Source organism: Cnephaeus nilssonii (assembly GCF_951640355.1).
Source record: "Cnephaeus nilssonii genome assembly, chromosome: 11".
Lineage (NCBI taxonomy): Eukaryota > Metazoa > Chordata > Mammalia > Chiroptera > Vespertilionidae > Cnephaeus > Cnephaeus nilssonii.
The window spans coordinates 34,360,135-34,381,354 of record NC_137082.1 but is presented as its reverse complement, the minus strand read 5'-3'; the positions used below and the strand labels follow the sequence as shown (position 1 = coordinate 34,381,354).

The following is a 21,220-nucleotide window of genomic DNA, read 5'->3' as shown; positions in this document are numbered from 1 at the left end:
GAGTGAAGGCTCTGGAGCCAAAACTCCTGGGTTCAAATCCCGACTCTGTTACCCACTATTGAGTGACTTCCTTGCAGAGCCACGGTTTGCCCATCTGCAAACTGTGAGGCTTATATTAAAGGTGCCCACCTCACCTGACTAGCTGGCTGTGAGAATAGGCATCCTGGAAATGGACTTTAGAGCATCAAGGGAGGGTGCCACGGGTGCCAGAGAAACTCCGACAACAGCAAGATCCCCGGGAGGCCTTCCTGGGGGTACCTGAGCTGAGAGTGGGCTGGGAAGGAGAAGGGTGGGTGGTGACGGGTGTGGACACAGATGCCGGGGATGTTGTGTTGTCTGTCTTCCCAGGTGTGGGCTGCCTGGCAGGCCCCTCGGGCTTGAGAGCTGTGGTCCCAGGATCAAAGACCTTGAGCCAGACACACACCCTGTCTGGACCTCGGTTTCTTTAAAGGAGGAGGATGCATTCGCTGCTGAGTGTGATGTGACGGAGCAAGGAGGAGACTTGGACTCAGGCAGACAGGGTCCAAGTCCCAGCTCCACAGGTGCCTGTGCCCTGGGGGGCTGGTCACTTCATCTCTCAAAGCTGCCACTTCCTCATCTAAGGTGGGAGAATCTTGAAGGTGACCAGTGCCCATGGGCACAGAACTTCCATCCCTGCCCCCCCAGGGGTGAGGTCACAGGGCAGGGCTCCCCTTGCCAGCCTAGCTAGCCCCCGTGTTCTGCCCAGGGTAAATTTGTGACTGACACTCAAAGGATGCTGAAAGCAGATTGGAGGCCAGAGCATCCAACCCCTCTCCCATTTTACAGATGGGAGAACAGGTTCAGAGAGCAACTGTGGTTTGGCTAAGGCCACAAGGTGCTCCTGCTGAGAAGCCAGGCCGCCAGACTCTCACAGCTTTGTGCCTTGGTTTCCCCGTCTGTGCACTGAGCCTGGGAGGTTGTGGGGAGGCTTTAGGTGGCCAGGAGTGTGCTGTATGGACATCTAAGGGTGAAATGGGGAGTGAGGGGGGTGTCTCTCACATGTCCCATGTCGGGCATCAGCCACTCATGGATTACCCAGGCATCTGTACCTGCCAGACCTGTCTCAAGGCTGCCATTGTCCCAGAATCAGGAAAGTGATAATTAAGGGATTAGGGCTGAAGGTGAGGGACAAGGGGATGGCCCTGGTATCTGGCCAGAGGGGAGGAAGGGCCCTCCTCCCTCTGCGGCGTGGGCCTGGGCCAGGCTGTGACAGGGCAGACCTGCCCGGACCTCATGAGCTCCAGGAGCACTGGCCCCCTGACGAGGCCTCTGCCATACCACGCCCCCCAAGACATCCCTGGCATCTGTGTCCACACCCGTTACCACCCACCCTTCTCCCTTCCCAGCCCACTCTCAGCTCAGGTACCCCCCAGGAAGGTCTCCCGGGGATCTTGCTGATCTCTGTCACCCTTGGCACCCTCCCTTGATGCTCTAAAGTTCATTTCCAGGATGCCTATTCTCACAGCCAGCTGGTCAGGTGAGGGTGGGCACCTTTAATATAAGCCCATTTTGCAGATGGGCAAACTGTGGCTCTGCAAGGAAGTCACTCACCTGTGTGTGCCCAATACCAACTCCTTCCCCCAGACCCACCCAGACTCCCCACACACAGAGACTCACCCCCACAGGGAGTTTTTTGACAAATGCACACACCAACACACAGACATGCCACTCCAGTGATTTCCAGCCCTGGAGCACCAAGTGATCCTAGGAGGCCCGGGCACATTTCTTTTTCAAAGTTATGGATTTTTTTTTTTTACATCCTAGCAAATGACACTGAGTTTCAGGGTCCATTTAGAATACATTTATTTTAAAATGTATATTTAACTGTATTATGTGTAAAATACATTCATTTACTTGTAAAGGGAGTCCATTTAAAGACCAGTACCAGTGTCAATCCCAGAGAGGAGATGGGGCAGATGTGACCAATATCGGGAGCTGATCCTCACATGAATGTCATCTGTGCGACGTGGAAACACCCTCAGCACAGTCGACATACAAGTGACCATGGGACGCAGGCGCACGCAGACATGGACGGACACCATGTCTTTTCACGGACAAACCTCCACAGCTGGACACCTGCATCTGCACAGATGCCCCCGGCCGCCCGGATCCATAGGCCATTTATACTGACAGCTGCTCAAAACTGCACATTCTGGCACCGGTCTGGCACAGCTGTCCCCGCCCTCCCCCCCCCCCCCCCCCCCCCCCCGCCACACACACACACTCCAGCATAGACATACCTGTTCACATCCCTCTTGGCCTCAAACACTTGCCTGTGGCTAACAGTTTTTGAGCACGTACTTTGTGCCAGGCCCTGTGCTAAGCTCTTTTTCATTATTTAATTAATTTAATCCTCAAGAAACCCTGCTGAAGTCAGTGCTATCATTATTCCCATTTTACCGGTTAGGAAACGGAGGCTCAGAGTGAAGTGAACTTGCCCAGGGCACACAGCACTGAGGAGGGAGAGGCAGGATTTGGACCGAGGCAGGCTGGCTCCAGAATTCCAATCCCCAGCTCTGTCTCCAGACTTGCCAGGTGGCCTTGGGCCAATTGTTCCACTTCTCTGAGCCTTAGTCTCTTCATCTGTGGAATGAGGACAGTCTTCATCTCTCTCAATTGTTCTGTGAGGATTAAAGGAGGTGACGTAGGCAGGACGCCTAGGAGCCTGCTATGTCATTGGCTCCCTCTGAACAGAGCCATCTTCAAGTTACCAAGATTTGGGGGCAACCAAGGTGGGTGGGGAGAGCTTTGCCACTTGCTAGACTGTGTAACCTTGGGCAAGGGAGTTGACCTCATTGTGCCTTAGTTTCCTCATCTGTAAAGTGGGGACGGCGATGTTGCTCTCTTTTTATCCGGTTATTGTGTATTAAATGAGATGGTACAAGTAAAACCCTGAGCATGACATTCAGCAGGTATTCAATATATGCTCAGGCCTGCCCCAAGACTGTGACCAGCTTCCCTCAGACCCCAAGCTGCTCTTAGACCCCAAAACCCACCAAAGGGGGAGAAAAGCCACACATCGATTTGCTACAAACAATGAGGTCAAGACATTAGATGTTTGTAATGGCCTTCCTCCTGTTTATTGCCAAGGCCCCAGCCCAGGCCTGCCCGCTTCACTTCTTGTTAAAGGAAGCAGCCAGTGGTGATAGGGGGCCAGGCTCCGATCAGGGGCTCCTCCACGGCGCACAGCCAATGGTGGTGTGTGGGCGTTGGCAGCTGAATCCTGTCCTGGTCAGTCCAGATTCAAGTCCATCACCAGGGCGTTCTGGCAGGAGATAAAGGGCCAGGTGTAGATGGGTGGAGCAATGATGGGGCCACCCTGGTGCAGAATGGGATAGACCAAGCCGTGGCCAGGAAATGGAAGCCAGCGTTTGAGAGCAGAGGATGAACGAGACCCGCCCTATGACCCTTCACCTCTCTAAGCTTCCATTCTCTCAATGGTCAAGTTCGGACAAGCACCCCTTCCTCCCAGATTGGAGAGACAGAATGCGCGAAATGCACGTTGAATGCTCTATGTGCAATGCTTGGCATGGAGTGAAAAGCTAATATTTATTGAGTGCTTACTGTATACCTTTAGATGAATTATCTCAATGAATCATCACAACGGTTCTCGGGGGCAAGTACCCATATTATCATCCCCATTTTCAGCACAGAAAAATCGAGGCGTAGAGAAAGGTGAGGTAATTTGCCTGAGAAGGCAGGGAAAGAGAGTGGCAGAATTCACGTTTCCTTCTAGGGACTCCCTGGCCAAGAGGGGCCAGGTTCTGAAGGGGGCGAGGGGGCACTGCTCAAAGGATTGGCAAGATAGTATTGATGGCCACAGCCCTCCTCAGCCCTGCTCCCTCCAGGATGAGAGAGGCAGGCTTTTGCTCTTCACTCATTGGCCAAAAGTGTTGACTGACATGGCCTTGCCCAGTTCCTTTCCTTACCTCTACTATGTCCAGCTCTGCCAGGTTGTAATTCATGTCCAGAAAGTCTGGAAGTGGAAGTCCAACCCGGAGCACATCTGAGAAATACAGTAAGAGTCATTTCAGCCTGATTACTCTGCAGTTGATTAAGGGAGTGGATGCCTGGAGCAGAGGAGTGGGAAATAGTGCTGTGATTGATTCATGATGTCTGCCAGCTGCACAGGCATAGAGAGCATAGGCCAGATCACTATGTATTCACATCCCAGGTCTGGGTTAAGATCTAACTCATGGTGTGGGGTCAAGAATCAAGTGTCCAAAATTGTGGGAGGTGCCTTTGTCCGTAGACAGGTGACATTAAGACTACATTAACCTCAAAGATTCAGCAAAGATCATCCATTCCCTGTTAGCCTCCCCCATCTGGAGCCAGTGGCGGGGCTTTGAGACCACCAGGTGGCATCGTTTCCTGCTCGGAGTGCTTCTGGGCACCAGCAAATCAACGCCTGTTGGAGCTCTCACCATTGACAGCCGGGATGAAGGCTTCTTGAAGAAAATTAGTGATAAAGCCAGTCAGTTTCTTCTCCTGGGGGAGAGAAAGAAAGAGAGAAAATACCCACATTCCATCGTTCAATTCAATTCAACAAAATTTTCAACCCTCACTCCAACTGGGTCTGAGGACCACAGGAATGAATATTAGAGACAGCAAATAATCTGTCCAGCTAACATCAAAACTGGGCCTGACCCTGTTTAACTGTAGGCTGATGCCTTTCACCTCTGCTTAGTCCCATTCAGGTGACATGTGGGCCTTGGGTCATGGTCCAGGCATGGGGGAATTCAGGAGACACTGGGTGGCCTGTGGACCCCATTCCTGCTCCTACAGAAAATTTTGATCATTCATTCATTCACTACCTGCCTGTACCTCAGTTTCCCCATCTGTGAAAATATAATATAATAGCACCCACTCACATGGCTTCAATGAATTTGGGTAAAGCACAGAGTAAGTGTTTAGTAAGAACTATGGTCGGGATTATTATTTTTAGCACCTATTGGGTCAGGTTCTGTGTTGGGCTCTGAGGCTACAGAGACTAATAAAAAGAACATCTGGGTCATCCGAGTCAGCTCAGGCTGCTGCTATGCATGGCAAGGTTTTTTTTTAAAATCAATCTAAAGAGATGTCCAGATTCTACCCAGAAAAGAAAACAGGGACTCAGAGGCTAAGTGACTTTCCCAAGGTCAAATAGCAAGTCTGGATCTCCAAATCCCACAGGGACCTGCTCTATGTACTTTGCCTCCATTTTGAGGCCAGTCCCTGCAGTCCCAAGGGAGAATAAGCCCAGTCTTGCCAGACTAGGCAGTAACACTTGGGACACTTACCTGGAAGGCACCAACTGATGAGGTCTCCCGGGACAGGCTCAGTAATCTGTGCAGGAGAAAGAAACAAGGTGGGGAGAGGGCAGTCAGAACCACTGCCCCTGGCCCTGGAGAAAGGGGATCTCAAACACCTCTCCCACCCTCATGCAGAGGTTTCCTCAATGCCTTCCTATCAGGTGTTTGTAAGTCTGTGCTTGCTTGCTACCTTTGATGGGGCGCTCACTACCTTTCATTATAGCCCATTCTGTTTCCCACAAGCTCAAGCCACTGCCTCCTCTCATTGGTCCTGATTCTTTCCTCAGGGACCCCAAGTCATGTCTATTGCTTCTTCCTAAGGCCACGTATGCAGAGATTTGCAAGCCAACTAATTAGTCCCAAATCCTTGAAAGACATGGAGTTAGGATGCCCCCCCACACACACACACACACACCCAGCTCATCCCCTGGACAATCTCTAATAGGCACTAATACATGTTGGCACCAGAAGAGACCATGCGATGGTCATCTGGTGGCTTTATCATCCCAGCATCTATTCTCTATTCCAGTAGCAGGTGCTCCATTTTCTCCTCTTATTCCAAGACATTCAGGTGGGGCTGAATTCAGCCTAAGCACGTGAATCAGACCTGGCTAATCAGAGCATTCCAGTCAGAGCAGTGTGGTGATTAGCTTAGGGTTGGTCATGTGCTCCATGGTAGACCAATAAGAAGCAGCCTTGGTAATTTTGTTAGAACTATTGAACAAGAGGCCTCTCTTGATGTTAGGGTCACTTTGCCACCACCTGGGGAGAGACTGCTTGAGAATTCAGCCAATAAAGTGGACAGCAAGGGCCAAGGGAGGAATGAGACAGAGTCTTGAGGACTTCATTTGCATACCTAGATCTAGCCATTCCGGAAAGCAAGTCTACCTCTAGAATTTTCAATTACATAAGCCAAGAGATTCCCTTTGGAGCTTAAGTCAGTTAAAGTTGGAATTTTCTCTTGCAACTGAAAGAATCCTGGCCTAATGCAAGTCAGATGAAAGATTAAAGCAAATACAAAAATGAATGAACAACTAACAGTAAAACTAGAATGTTGAAGTGGAATAATGAATATAATTTAGGTAGCCAGTGCCTAACATGTAGACAGAGCTCTAAAAATGTGGCTGCTATTTGCCTAAGACAAAGCTGCCTGGATGAGTTATCATTTGAGCTGGGCACTGATAAATGGCCTTTGGACAGTGTGGACCAAGGCTTATTAAATGAAAAAAGGAACATGGTCTCACCATCAGAGCCAATGTCAAGACCTAGTGGAATTGCCTGGCCGGTGTGGCTCAGCGGTTGAGCGTCAACCCAAGATGTTTCCAGTTTGATTCCCAGTCAGGGCACATTCCTGGGTTGTGGGCTCGATCCCCAGTGTGGGGCATGCAGGCGAAGCTGATCAGTGATGTTCCTGTCTCATTGATGTTTCTCTCTATCCCTCTCCCTTCCTCTCACTCTAAATATTATATATATAATTATATATATATATATATATATATATATATATATATATATAGCAGTGGTGAGAGAATATATATATATATATTTATGAATTTTGAGAAGAGCCTTGAGTGCCAAGCCAAGATCTGAGAGAAGATCATTTAGACAATGGGGAGTAATTGAGGGTTCTGGAGCAAGAATAGTGACCAGATTGACCTGACAGTGTGGCCCATGCTGGATGGATCAGAGAAAGACCCTGGAGCAGGGAAACAAATGGTGCTGGTAATACCAAGGATGCCAGTGTTGGCAGCAGACGCATACCTGTTCAGAGAGGTGGTCATGTGCAACTGGTTCTCACGCACTGAGTACTGAATGTTCAGGTTGAAGTGCTGGCATGAGGGGAAGCAGGGAGAAGGCAGTGAGCCCCCATCAGGGCTGGCAAAACCAGAGGTTTTACCACTTTCCCAACACCACCACCACTGCCAAGACAGCAGTGGTCTTCCTCTCTGCCCATCCCATCTTCAGGAACTGAGCCCAGCAGTCTCCCCATGACCCCAGCCCAGGCTCATCCCTCCCTGTACCTGGCTCAGGACAGCACCCTTAAAAATACCTGGCATGTTTGTAGATTCCTGCACACGTCATGTAATTTCTCCAGGCCTTTGCACATCCTGTAACCTCTGCCTGGAGTGCCCTCCATCACCAGCCCAACCCCTTTCCAGGCCAGTTCCTGCTCAACTTTCAACTGCCTGCTTGGATATCACCTCCTCTGGGAAGTCCTTTGTGATTTCCTCTACTGGATTTGGAATCTCTCCAGGCTCCCACAGTCCCCAGGTTAAGGCCTTCACTGCCCTTATAAATGTTATTGGATGTTGAAGGGAGGCATAGGGTGGAGAGGAGAGGAAAAGGAAGGACTACACTATTGACCCTCCATTTGTTGATCTTCCTATCCATTCAAAGTTTCTATGGCAGAGCCAAGGATCAGACATCAGGTGACAAAGTCTGGGAAGGTAAGACCACACAATTGAGATGAACAAAGAACCCTTCCGTCCGTTACGTGGGTATCAACTAAAATCCCACCTTCCAAGAGGTTAGGCTTAGATAGGGAAGAGATTCCACTCACAGCTTCCAGGAGAAAGAGGGACACAGGAGCCTTGCCCCGCCGCCGAGCTGCGAACATCTCCAGGGTGCCATGGAGGTGCAGCAGGCTCTTGCCTGTCTCCATGGTGACCTTGGGGGGCTTGTTTATCCTAATCTGAGTCACCAAGGGCTTCGGCTTGGGATAGGCCTGAGCCACCTACAGAAACCAGGAAACTCCCCTCAGAGCCAGCCCTCAGACTGATGGCTTCCGTTGAAACCAGGAGTCTGCCATGAACTAGGTGATTCCACCTTGGGCACAGGAAGTACAACATGCAAAGGCTGGGGTGTGTCTGTCAGGAAATAAAAGGAACAAACCAGACAATCTGGCTGTTTCTATATTGGCACAGCGTACGCATGCGGACCCAAAGAGTACTTTATGGAGACGTCCAAATGATTCCACCCTGGACAAGGGAGATGAGCATTGAAAAGCTGCCTCCCCAGTTTCTTGTCCCTTTGACTAGAGGAGAGCAGGGCAGAGCAGGACGTGGTGATCATGGGTAGTCCGGGTACTCACTTCAGGGATGAAGCCAGACAGTGTCTTAGTGGTTTGTGGGGGCAGCTCACCAACCTACAAAATGCAAGTCAAGTTTAGGATTACTGAAGCCTTCCTTAACCCATCCTAACAACCAGATAATGAGCTCCTGGGTAGCCCAGACTGTGGCTTACACATTCTGATGCCCATAGTTCTTAGTACATGGTGAAATACTGAGAAAATGTTGGGTGAAAGGCGGGCAGATAGAAGGAAATGAGTAGATGTAATGGGGATGGGGAATGAATGGATAGATAGATAGATGGATGGGGAAAATGGACAAAGAGAGGAGTGAGTGAGTGGATGGGAGGATGCTTGGATGAAGAATGTATAGGAGAATGAATAATAGAAGATGAGCAGGTGGATGGGTAGGTGAAAGAATGAAAAGAATAATGAATAGAAGGGTGGGTGGATGCAAAGATGGTGGAAAGGTATGATAAATGGATGAAAGAATGGATGATGTATGGATTAATGGGCATGAGGAAGGATGGGAAGGTACATGAATGGATGGTGGGTGCATGGTTGGGAGGATGAATGAATGGATCAGAGGGGATGGATGGATGGATGGATGGATGAGTAGATGGTGGTTACATGGACAGAGATGGTGGGTGGTGGGGTTAACTAATGATAGAAACCTAAATCAGTTCTGGCATCCCCCCGTCCTAGCATTGCCCACAACCCCAGGATAAATCTAAGAATGGACACATCAGACAGGGACTGTCATTACAGGGGGCGTGGCACTGGACAGCTCACCATGGTATCCTGGATGTTCACATCAAAGGACTTCTGCAGAAGGGCAAGCTCTGCTGTGAGGAAGGCAGCCGAGAGCAGCAGCTGTGAAGAGCCTTCATCATAGTCTTCGGGGAACTCTGGGGCCTCCCCGTCATCAGCAAGCTGGATGGTGTTGCCCTCTTGCTGCTGGACCACAGGCTGTGGGACAGCAGAAAAGAGACAGTCAGCCTTGGCCATGAGGGACTGTGGCTAAGGGTGCGTCTCAGTTCTCCAAACTAATGGCACTCAAGCCAGCCCTAAGTCAGCAAGCCATCAGCTGTTAGAGTCAGAGCCCAACCCGCCCAGGGTACAGGTGGGTAGACGGAGGCTGATCGGATAGGGAAGTCAGTCACTAAACCACTGGCGGTTTCTCCTAGGATTACTTAAGTAACCTCAGTTCATCTAACTTTGACTGCCTGAGCCCTCATTTATGCAGAACATAGTTTCTGTTTTATTCTCAGAAGAAAGGGGTGAGTGGAAAATAATATAGGGCCTGTAAGAAACACGCTGGAAGGAGACTTTGCAGGGAGATAACTTCTTGGGGTTTTTCTTCCCTTCCTTAAAGATGCATCTCACCTAGTCCCCTGCAGCTCTGGAAACGTGGGTGAGGACCCACCTCAACCACCAACTTACGGTGGGACCCTAGCTAAGCCTTGCCTCCTCCCAGGCCTCAGTGTCCCCGTCTGTGCAATTGCGGGGTACAACTGGGTGAGCCACTCATGGGGAGGAGCAGACAGCCTTGGGAGACGGTGTGAGTGTGGAGTCAGCAGTCCGGGGAAATCAGCTAAGGGACTCAGGGTTCAAGTTGAGAGCAGAAAGAGGAAGAGGACCCCAGTGTCAGGAAATACTTGCATAGGTGAGCCTGGTCTGCAAGGACCACAGCCCCAGACAACCCCCACCACTCAGGCCAGTGAACTTGAGGCCCCAGGCCTCTGGTGACCCTGGTGCTTACACTGAAGTCCACTTGGATGTAGCTGGCTGTGGTGGACGGTATGGATGTCAGGATATACTTCACGGTGCCCATCTGGCCTATGGGCATGGGGGCTGTGTGAAGAGGAGGTTGCATTTAGAGAGGCACCAACCCAGAAGCAGCTCAGAGAAGCCAGCATCAGCCAACTTCCACCTGGGCCTGACCTACGTGCCAGGAATCCTGACCCTCTATGTGACCCAAGGCAAATTATTTAGCATCTCTGGGCCTCAGTAATTTCACCTGTAGAATGGAGGCAATGGGCCTAACCTGGAAAACCATGCCCGCTCCCATCACTCTGCAGGCACAGAGCTTGAGAGTTTACCAAGGGTTGTCACAGCTCAGTTCTCACCACAAAAGGGTGAGGTTAGGATTATCAGCTCTGTTTTACAGATGAGCAAACTGGGGCTTGTAGGAGAGATGTGATTTGCCCCAGGCCACACTGCTGGGCACAGAAACCCACCCTCTTCATTCCCAGCTGTTGGGCTTTCCTCTCCCCCACACTGCAGAGTCCTGTGAATCCCAAGATGAGGGAGGCAGCAGATGCTCTTGGCAAAGGAAAAGAGGTATCACCACTTTCCTGGGGATTACTATTCAGATTGCAGAGTGAGGATAGCCCACAATAGCTGCTGTCCTTGGAGTCTGGGGTGAAGGATAAAATAATGGATGAAGATCTAAGAGGCAAGGACCCCAGAGTCCCTCAGGGTCTCAGGCTTCCCATCTGGACAGTCGGGGGATAGACAGACACCATTACCTCACTCCTCCTCTAGTCCCAAGGCTGGGCTGGGAGCAGGCACTTGAATGGGAAGTGGGGCATCAAAGTCCACCCATCCTGATGTCCCCATGTGGAAGCAAGGCATGGCTAGGACCACTCACCATTCAAGTTGGCCCACTTCTTGTTTACATACACCAGGACTGCATCAATGGCTGGACACATCTGGAAGCAGAGAAGGTGCTGGGATAAAAGGGCCCCTGCGTGGAGGACCTCACGCTTCACAGATGAATGGTACTCCATGGGGCGTCCCAAAAGCCCTGGTGGAACAGGGACTGGAGAGGCAACCAAGGCCACAGTTACATGGAAAGTCAATGGTAGAGCTGGGACTAGAATCCAGATCTCCTGACCCCGGCCTGCAAAAATAAGTGAGGATTCATGTCCCAGTAATTGGTAATCAGGGCAGGGTTGGCAAGCTGTAATGTGCAGGCTCTCTTTTCTTTCTCCTGTGCTCATGGCAGACATCACTAGATGATCACAGCACTGTCTCCTGCTGAGGCAGCCACCGCCTCGGAATCCTCCTCAGCCACTATCAGCCAATCAGGGTCAGCACCTGAGATAAAATCACCTGCCAGCCCTGGTCTAAGCACTCCCGTGGATGAAGGGAGGCATGCGGCCCACTGGCCGCGAGTTTGACATGCTTGGGGTAGAGGCTTGCTCTGGGCACTCACCATGCCAGGGAGAACTTTGTGTAGGGTGCTGTCCAGGAACTTGTTGACAACATTAGGCATCATTCTGGTCACAGAAAATGGGGACAGGGGCACAATAGCAGGAAGTTAGGCACAGGACAAACACGGGCATGGCTAAGGAAGTGTCATGGCTCAGGAAGTGGGTGCTGAGCTGGGTGGCAATGTGAACCCAGCCTGCCTCCCCAGCTGCAGACCCCCTCACTTGCTAGGCAGGTTGGTCTTCACGCTGACCAGGATGACCTCACAGCCCTCGCTCTTGAATAGGGGGAGGCCTGTCTCCTCGTCCTGCAAAATCCGGTTGGTGGCTGTGATGTTCAAGACTATGATGATCTCCATGTTCTTACCCATGAAGCTGGAAGAGAGGGTAGGCAGGCATCATGGGCATATCTGCCACGGTGGCCACTATCCTTATCTCCTCTCTGCCTGCATTCTCTGCAGCTCTGGAAGGGGGAAGGGATGGGGCACCACCCACACAGGACAAAAAAGGGGATGGGACCTGCCCAACATCACAAAACCAGTCTTTCCTCTTCCCTCTTGCTTTGGTAAACTCTTATACATCCTTCAAAACCCTGCTCAGCTGTCATAATCTCCAAAAAGCTTTTTCTGATCCCTTCATCTTGCCAATGCTTCCTCTGTCCTGGGTTAGTCATTCAATAGGTGATCGTCTGTGCTCAGGTCTGGTTCCCATCAGAGGTAGGAATCAAGTTTGCATCATCTTAAACCACAGCGTCCAGATGGTAAACAGTAGGTACTCAATAAATGGGCATGTAAGACTGAGACGAGGGCACCTCCTCTCCTCCCCTGCCATGCTCACCTTTTGCCAGTGATGGTCATGCCGGTGGATACACACTGAAAGATGCCCACCCCTGGTGTGAAGCTCAGTGTGATGACAGGCAGCTGCACATCCTTCACCTTCATACTGGGAGGGACAGACATCCACAGCAATGACAAGCGGACAGGTGAGACCTTGCCAGCTGCTCAATCCACTCCTCCACCACCTTGCTTGGGAGTTCTTAGGTAAGTCCCCTCTCCCACGTCATAGGGATAAGCCTGCCTTGTGGGGCCATTGTGAAGCAAACAAAAAGCTGGACATGAGCCCATTTGTACACAGAAAGACACCTGGCTGACTGTGTGCCCTTGGGCTACACCGTTCCCTTCTCTGAGCCCGTTTCCCCATTGGCAAAATGGGGAGGTTTGCTAGGATCTGGGTTTCTCACCCTCAGCCCTATTGACCTCTTGGGCAGGATAATTCTGTGTTGTGGGGAGCTGTCCTGTGCATTGCAGGATGTTTAGTAGCATCCCTGGCTTCTACCCATGAGAGGCCTCAGAGGCACCTCCCTACCCCGAGCCCAGCAAGTCATGACAACCAAAAATGTCTCCAGACACTGGTTGAGAACCACCAGTCTGAGGTTTGGGGTAACAGGGATGTGGCATGTCTACCTTTACCTGCCCATCCTGGGCTTTTGGCAGACATTGCTAAGTGATCACAGTCCTATTTCCTGCTCAGAGAGTGCCTTCCCAGTACATCATTCCAGGCAGCCCCTACCAATCAGCTCTATATGGCACTTGCAAAGGAACCGACCCTGTCATTAGAAGGCTGTTGATACCTTTCCAGCTTTGCCATTTGAGGGTTTTTCTTTCAATTGCACATACCTTCAGTGAGCTCCTGCTGCAGGCAGGCAATTGGAGTCTGACTTTCAACCTCACTTCCTCCTCCCAATGACCCTGCTCACAACAGAGCAGGAATTGTCCTCAGTGGATGACTGTGGAGACTGAGACCCAGGCAGGAGCAGTGACGTGCCCAGGGTCACAGAGCAAGCCAGCAACAAGGCAGGGAAGAGGCCCCACACCCTGCACTAACTGTCCCACCTGCCTTCTCAGGTCCTGGCACGGCATTCCTCCCCACTTCTGCCCTGGCCATCACCCCCCACACACACACAAAGCCCCTGCCCTACTCACTCAGTGATGCCCTTGATGGGTTTCACCCCCGGACGTTTCTTGCCCGCCTCAGCTGCCATCTTCTCCAGGATATGACTCTCATTCATAGCACTCTGGACCTCTGGAAAGGGGCGGGATCTGAAGAGACACTCAGCTGGGCTCCTCACTGCTTCCCTGCCCAGGGCCAATTTCTCTGGCATCCTCGGCCCAGGCCACTTACAAGGGGCACCACTATGTGCCGCACAGTCACTGTGCCCCACTCTGAGCTGGGGGCCCAGGGACCCAGCGATGGGTCATGCCATGCCCTCCTCAAGCCTCCCGGAGAAGACCGAGTCACCGGCAATGTCAGCATGAGTGGCAGGAGTCATAGGAAGCACAGGCAGCTAGAGCAACCACAGGAGGGTTTGGGCCAGGAAAAGAAGACCTGAGGAAGGCTTCCAGGAGGAGGTGACCTGTTCGTTGGTCCTTGAGAGAGGACTGGGGGTTTTCACCAGGAAGCAAAGGGAAAAGGGGGCCTCTCCAGGCAGAGGGCACAGCAAGGGCAAAGGTGGGGAAGTGGGGATGGAGGTGGCATGGTGAGGGACGAGTGAGAAGCACAGCATGGCTGGAGAGTGGGAAGGGACATGACAGACCCCAAGCCACTCTCACACCTGGAACTCGTCTGGGATTTTGTTAAAATGCAGATTCTGTGCCTAACGCCAAGACATTCTGATTCCCCAGGCCTGGAGGCCCCAACCCCAAATCACACTTCCAGAAACACCTCCATAATGTTCACAGGCTAATTCCCAGAGAGGGGACAAATGCTGAGCTGACTGAACTGTCATTAGCCCTTTACACCTGGATGTGACTTCATTTTCCTGGAAGTCACAGAGCTCAAAGGTAGGAAATAAATTTGTACTCAAGTCCCCCGAGGTGATTTTTAGCTTCATATTTATTTGATCCTGCTCAGTAAAGACGGGCCACCTTATTTTACATTTCTTTACATTTACCTTCAGAGGGTAAGTGAATTGCCTGAGATCACACAGCAAATTATTGGCTGACCTGGGATTTGGTTTATATATGTCTGTCACGCACACAGCCTAATTGTGGCCCCCAACCCCTGCCACCAGAGCCAAGGAGAGACTCCAAGGAAACAGGATTTTCAGCTGTGCCTCCAACTTGTGGAGGGACCTTGGACAAGTCACCCCATTTTGCTTATAAGTGTATTATGAGGATCATAGGACGCTCGAAGCCATGCAAACATGAGTAACCACTGCGTACTTACTACCTACTCCCTGCCCCTCCCACCCCAGCCTCCCACCTGGGCCGACCAGCTCACCGTGGTTCAGGATGTCCATGCCCAACCGCAGCAGCGCCCCGGGCTCGGCTCGTGTGCGGGTCAGTAGGCCACAGAGCACCAGACACAGGATCTGCAGCATGGCTCCACCTGGGCCACAGAGCCTGGATTGGGTGCAGCCCACCAGGCCCTGTGTCCCCTGGAGACCTCCCGAGCTCCAGAGCAGATCGGCCCTCGGGATGATATCCAGGGCCCGGGAGCCTTGGGAATCTAGCCAGTTAAGCAAACTTCATTACTGCCTTCCAGAGGGGTCAGAGTGTCCAGATTAAACACAGGACCTCTGGAGTCACCCCTTGCAGGTCACTTCCCTCTCTAAGCTTCAGTTTCCTCATCTGTGGGCATGATGCATTCTGACCAGCCTGCACTGTGAGGTTGCTGGAGGTTCAGCTGCAGTTTTTTCTAAGTTCAAATGTGGCTCAGTTCCAGGCAATGCTGGGGCCTTGCAGGGGATTCCAACCTGGTCTGACTCAGGGAACCCCCTTTCCCCCACCTCGCCGCTACAGCCAATGGCATCCCCCACTTCCTCCAGCTCCGTCTCACTTCCAGACATCTCAACTCAGAGCCCCTTAAGGCCTCTTGAGACATCCCTTTATCAATAAGGAAATTGAGACACATACCCAGGGTCTCACAGCCAGTGAGTAGAGAGCTGGGTGAGGACTTCCCAACCCAGACCCCTCAAAGTTCCCTTCCCACCCCAAACCCCCAGAAATCCCTTTCTCCTACTTACCAAGACCTCAAATTCTCCCAACCAGAGGCCACGTGTTTGGTTCAGGTTTGAGCTGTGGATGAAAAGAACCAAGGAGGGGCCACAGGGCCTGGCCTGTGTCACCCAGAGAGGGAGAGCTCCAGCTGGGCCTGCTGACAGCAGCTCAGGCCCCACTGCTCCACACACAGAGAGGGGCGCCTATTTTGAGCTCATGCACTCATTCATTCATTCATTCATTCACTCACTCATTCAACTCACATTTATTGAATGTGACAGGCAGACCAGGCTACAAGGTAGACATGGCAGAGATAGTCCTACTCCTCCTGAATCTTAAAGAGAAGCAATAGAATGGGATACAGTGTGTGTGTCGAAGGGGTGGGGGGTGGAGGTGAGCAGAGAAGGACTCTATGAAGAGGAGATATTTACGCTGAGACTAAAGGATAAGAAGCAGCCAGCATTTAAAAAGCCAGGTCAGACCATTCAAGCCTACAACCAATATCTGCTCAATGAAAGTATATGTTTCTCTCTCATCCCACTTATTTTTAAACGTCTATCTTGGTTTGAAAATAAGCAATCTTGGTGTTTCCTCAACCCCTATGAACACACATATGTGCCATGGGAATGTGCCAGGCCATACGCATGCCCAGTGTCAAATTTCTTTGAAAATCATGCCCGGAGGGACAGTGAAGTTCAGTGCCAGGGTAACGGAGCTGGGAGGGGCCTGGTGAAGGTCTCCTCTAGCCCCAGCTAGGTCTCCCAGTTTGGAAGGCTGAACCCAGAGACTTGAACACCACCCCTGCCCCCCTATTTCCAGGCCAGAACTGATGGCAGGCGGTTAGGCCATTCTGGGCAGGATTCCTTGCCCTCTTAAAATACTAAGTGGCTTAGGGTAACATGGTCGGGTAGGTGTTTCTGAGAAGGTCCGTGTCAGCGTTTTGTTTCTGACAGTGCTTGTGCTTTTGCCTACGCTGTCTCTCCCTCTTAGAAGGCCCTCCCCCCCCACCCGTAATCTGCTTATCCCTCAGTCTTTGCTTCCCCACCAGGAAGCTTGCCCTCCACCCTCCCACTGCCCCCATCCCCAGGATCACAGTTTGCACCTGACTGTATACCTAATCCATTCTACCCCCAAATGAGTGCTTCCTGTTGTCCCCACCAGCACTCTTTGCGTAACATTTTCAGATGCTCCTAGATGCACCAAACCTCCCCTTCATCCCCACATCCCTGCCCCGTCGCCCCAGCTCAGCTCTGAGCTCCTGCAAAGCAGGGCTTCTCTGGTCTTCCCTCGGCCTCCGACGGAGCTGCAGGAGACCCCTCAGACCTGCTGTCACGTTGATCTTGCCCGTCCTACAAAACCTAAAGATTGCAAGGCCCAGTGGCTTCCTGGCAAGTGGGGAGCCCTGGCTGAGGATCAGGACATAGAACTAAGCCCTGGCCCTGCCACCCACTTGCTGGCTTGCTGTGCCATCTCAGACAAGTCCCTTCCCTTCTCTGGGCCTCAGTGTTCTCACCTGTAAAATGACAGCGCTGGCACTCTGGGGAGAGAGCCACAGGCGGGGCCTGTCCTTACCTTGCTGAGTCTGGGGACGTCCTGCAGATGACTGACCCCTGCTTCTGGACCCTGGGAAGAGGAAGCCCTTATATTCGGGAGCCTGATTAGCTGCTTGAATAATGAAGGGTTTAATAAGGCCCAGATAATTATCTAGAGGCCTGAAGAATAGGAGCCCTGATGCTCACGTGACCCTTTAATCTGTTCCAATGTAAATAGCACGGAGGACGGTTGGGAAGCCTAGGTGGCTACAGGAGGGCAGGTGCTGACGGGGCAGGAGGGAGGAGGGGGGAGATGGAGTGGTCACAGGAGCACGTATCAGGGCTCACCTGTTCCCTCCCCTGGACCCAGTGCCTCCCACAAGGCTGGACACACAGTTGGTACTCTTACATTCCTTCCACAAACATTTATCGAGCACCTACTGTGTGCCAGGCCTATGCAGGGCTGTGGGGTTGCTTCAGTGAACAGGCAGTTGAGGTTCTTGTCCTGAGAGGGCTCCTAGCAACGACAGGGGGAGGTGAGCACTCTGCAGGTCACCAACCACAAAGCCAGGTCATTTCTGGGGAGGTGGAAGCCATTGAGCCAGGGGGATGGTGGGAAGGGAAAAACAGGGTTATCATCGGAGCCAAGGGCCTCTGAAGCAGGGGCTGTTGGAGCTGATGTCTGAGGGTGAGCAGAGCTAGCTCTGCAAGGCAGGGGAAGGTGTTTCAGGAGGGGCCGTCAAGTGCCAATGCCTGGCAGGGGTAGGCTGGACCATCAGGCCTGCGCCCCCTGAGACTCACAAGGGGCACGAGGAGCTACTTGTCTGGTGGGGCAGCTCCTGGAGGAGAACCCAGGGGCTGGGGAGCTCCTCTCTGTGTCCAGAGCTGAAGGGCAGTGAAGGCTGGGTGGCTCCATGCCACACAGAGAGCTGGCCACAGAGCTGGGGCTGGAACCCAGGCCGGGGGTGCCCAGCCTCTACTCTGCTCTCCACGAAGCCCTTGGGAGGCCTGACTGGGGTACTTTAAGGGGGTGCTTCTGAATGACTGGGGTTTTCCTCATCCACCCACAGGGAGCCCCCAGGTCTGAAAGATTGAGGAAGCTACTGCGTCCATTGTGCCCCTGGGGCCACTGAGGTGGGGGTTTGGGGCAAGGTCCTGTCTGAGGTCAGCGGGGTTGAAACCAGGGTTGGGACCGGGGAAGAGGACCCAGGCTGGCCCAGCCAGTCTGCATCCTGATCTGGGCCCTGAGCTGGAGCAGCAAGTCTACAGACAGCATTGATTTATCCCTGCGGATCCTCACCCAACCGACAGAGGGCCAGGCAGGCCTCCCCTCCTGCTGCATGCAAATCTACCCAGGGTGCCTCTGCTCATCTGTCCCCCCCTGCCTCCTCCCAGAGCCATCCTGGTATTGGGGGGTGAGGGAGAGCAGGACGGATATGGGGTAATGGGAAGCTGGAGAAACCTACTTGCATGGGTTCAGGGATCTGTGTGGCCCGCTCCCTCAGCCTCTCTGGGCTGTTGTTGTATCCTCTTTATACTGAGGGGGCCGAGTAATAAGGGCAATTCTGAGCAGGAAAAGGACAGGCATGCCATTCTCCCTTATCCTAAATTCGAAGTAAAGTGGTCCAACCAAGATCCAATGGCCAGACATAAATAAAATTATTTTAAGGAAACAGTCTTTCCTGGGGCCCAGAATGAGATCCCTCTGTAACCTGGCAGCCTCAGCCCCATGCCACCCTTGGGAACAGAGACCACACCCCCACCCCTGGCCCACCCACGCTGAAGGCCTCTTGCCCATCCAGTACCCCACCCCTGTGTCGGTGCCTCTGCATAGTCACACACAGAACAGATGCTAAAACAAGCACAACCCCCACCAGTCCCCAGGGCTCCTCCCTCTCCACCCCCCCCCCCACCTCCCTGCCCTTGCACCTGCTCTCTGAAGGTCTTAGCTGCCCATGGTTTGCCCAGCAGCCATGGGCCAGCTCCAACCAGGCCAAACAGCGAACTCCTCTGCTCTCCAGGGGGCTGAGCAACACCCTCTCCAGGGAGGTCTGAGCCCTTCCAGGTTTTTCCTTCCTGGGTTCTCTCCCTCAGCTCTTGAGTCCCATACAGTTTCCTTCTAGCTTAGAGTTACTCTTTTCCCATAGTTCCTCATTCTTCATACTAAACGTCCCCTGTTTAAGCTATGTGATTTCTAACTGAAGGACTGAGTCGTGTCCCTCAGGGACTAGGCCAGCTCTCTTTCCACAGACCACGGCTTCCTTCTCGGCACAGAGCGTGACTCTGGCGCTTCACCCCCTCCTCCTAAAAGTACATTATACAACAGAGTACATCATGTTGTGTAATATGCAAACAAAGACCTAGCTGGTTGGGGAAAAGTGATTGAATAAATGAATGTCAGGATAGATGAATGAATGAATCGACAAATGGATGGGTGGGTGTATGGATTGAAAGGTGGGCAGATGAATAGATGGAAGGAAGATTGGATCATGGGTCTGACTGCTTAATAGATGGACCTTAAATATTGAGCTCATGATCTTTTTATAGGTTGTTACTACCTTGATGGGCTGGGTCTGTGTTAGGGCGGTAGGCAATACCATCCTTAAGGGCCATTCGGAAGCTTCCTGCCACAAGAGAAGAAGGACCAGGAAAAACTTGCTGGAGACCAGGAGTCAGGCCATGCAAGGAATGGAAACTGTCTTGAAGGAACCTGATTGCACACCTGCATTCCATCCGCCGTCCAGGCCCGCCAGCTCAGCCCCCAGACCCACTGACACAAGTTTCCCACCAGTGACGGCATAGAAGGATGAAACTCCAGCTCCGGGGTGCTGCCGTCATGGACCCAGTGTCCCCTCGGCTCAGTGCTGTGCAGCCCTTCCCTTTGGGTGTCCCATCCCTCAGCCCCTTCCCTTAAATAAATTCAATGTTCTTTCATCACCGACTGAGATGGCTATTTAGCCTGCCCGCGGGCACCACCCACCATGCTCACCTTTCACTCCTTAAACTCTCACAACATCTCTTGGCTCCTTTCGGCATGGACCTAACAGTCTGTGTCTCAAAACTTTTGTCTCCCATATTCCAAACCACCTCAGCCTTGGGCTGAGCCTATATTAAGTCCCAATAAAAGTGGGATTCATTCAGTAATTAACAAGCAACCAAATGAAATAAAGGCCATGCTATCCTGAGCGAAATAATGAGGTTGGGTTTCACAGTCCGCCCCTTTCCACTCCTTCAGCCCCATCCCCATCACCTCCTCCCCACCAAGCCTCTGGGCTGGTCCAAGCCCCCAGCCTGTCTCACACTGAGACTTTAGGGGTGAGCCTATAACGCATACAGGGGGAGAGGTTAGTGTCAGACAGTATCAACGATTTCGCTTTCTGATGGTGGAAATTGGGACACCCTTTCCTCCCCCGGGAAACATAAAGCAGGAGCCCTGTATCTAGGAGATTAGCTTATCGCTAGGGAGAAAACCACAGGGCTTTGGTTGCTAGTGTTTGCATCCCTCGGTCTGCCCTGAGCCATCCTATCATGTGTGACCCACTGACTTCGAAGAGCTTCCAGAGGGAAAGGGACTTAGACATGTTCAGTGAGGCCTCAGGCTCAGGAGGTGGATCCTGCCTCCTCCAGACAAAAAAAAAAAAACAAAACTCTCTCATGACCCGAGTAAACCAAAGATGGAGAAGCCACATGAGAAGGCAGGGAAGTCCCTGTCACCTGAGGCTCATGACTCAAGGACAAACTCCAGGTGGGGGTGCTGGTGAATGGAAGAGAGAACTGGACATTTTATGTCTGGATTCTAGGAAGATCGAAGAGTCCTAGGGATCAGCCGCCACCAGTGGTGAGACTCTGGGTGCATTTCTTTCCTCACTGGGCCTCCGTTCCCGCATCTGTGACATGGGACTCCACACCCTGCCTGCCTGACTCACAGGGCTCTTATGAGGTCCTAGCAGCAAGATGGATGTGACACTGTAGAGGGGGAGAGGCATGGGGCATGTCACCAGGTAGGCCCAGTGCTTAACGTGTCACTGTGGCGTTCAAAACTTCCAGGTCATCTGTGTTGCCTTCCAGGGTCCTCGTTCAAAATATGAGCTCCCCT

The 21,220-nt window shown here is 52.2% G+C and overlaps 1 protein-coding gene across 1 annotated transcript; it reads right to left on the bottom strand.

Annotated features, from left to right (window-relative positions):
* Nucleotides 1-3,253: 3,253 nt before the first annotated feature.
* BPIFB6 (BPI fold containing family B member 6) lies at nucleotides 3,254-14,973 on the bottom strand (the record flags this gene model as incomplete). Its single annotated transcript, XM_079784712.1, has 15 exons — nucleotides 3,254-3,340; nucleotides 3,951-4,027; nucleotides 4,446-4,509; nucleotides 5,301-5,346; nucleotides 7,074-7,141; nucleotides 7,873-8,046; nucleotides 8,404-8,457; nucleotides 9,172-9,348; nucleotides 10,142-10,233; nucleotides 11,033-11,093; nucleotides 11,600-11,663; nucleotides 11,820-11,969; nucleotides 12,432-12,536; nucleotides 13,577-13,676; nucleotides 14,874-14,973. The coding sequence occupies 15 exons, from the start codon at nucleotides 14,971-14,973 to the stop codon at nucleotides 3,254-3,256; spliced, it is 1,419 nt and encodes a 472-aa protein (XP_079640838.1).
* Between the last annotated feature and the right edge of the window lie 6,247 nt (nucleotides 14,974-21,220).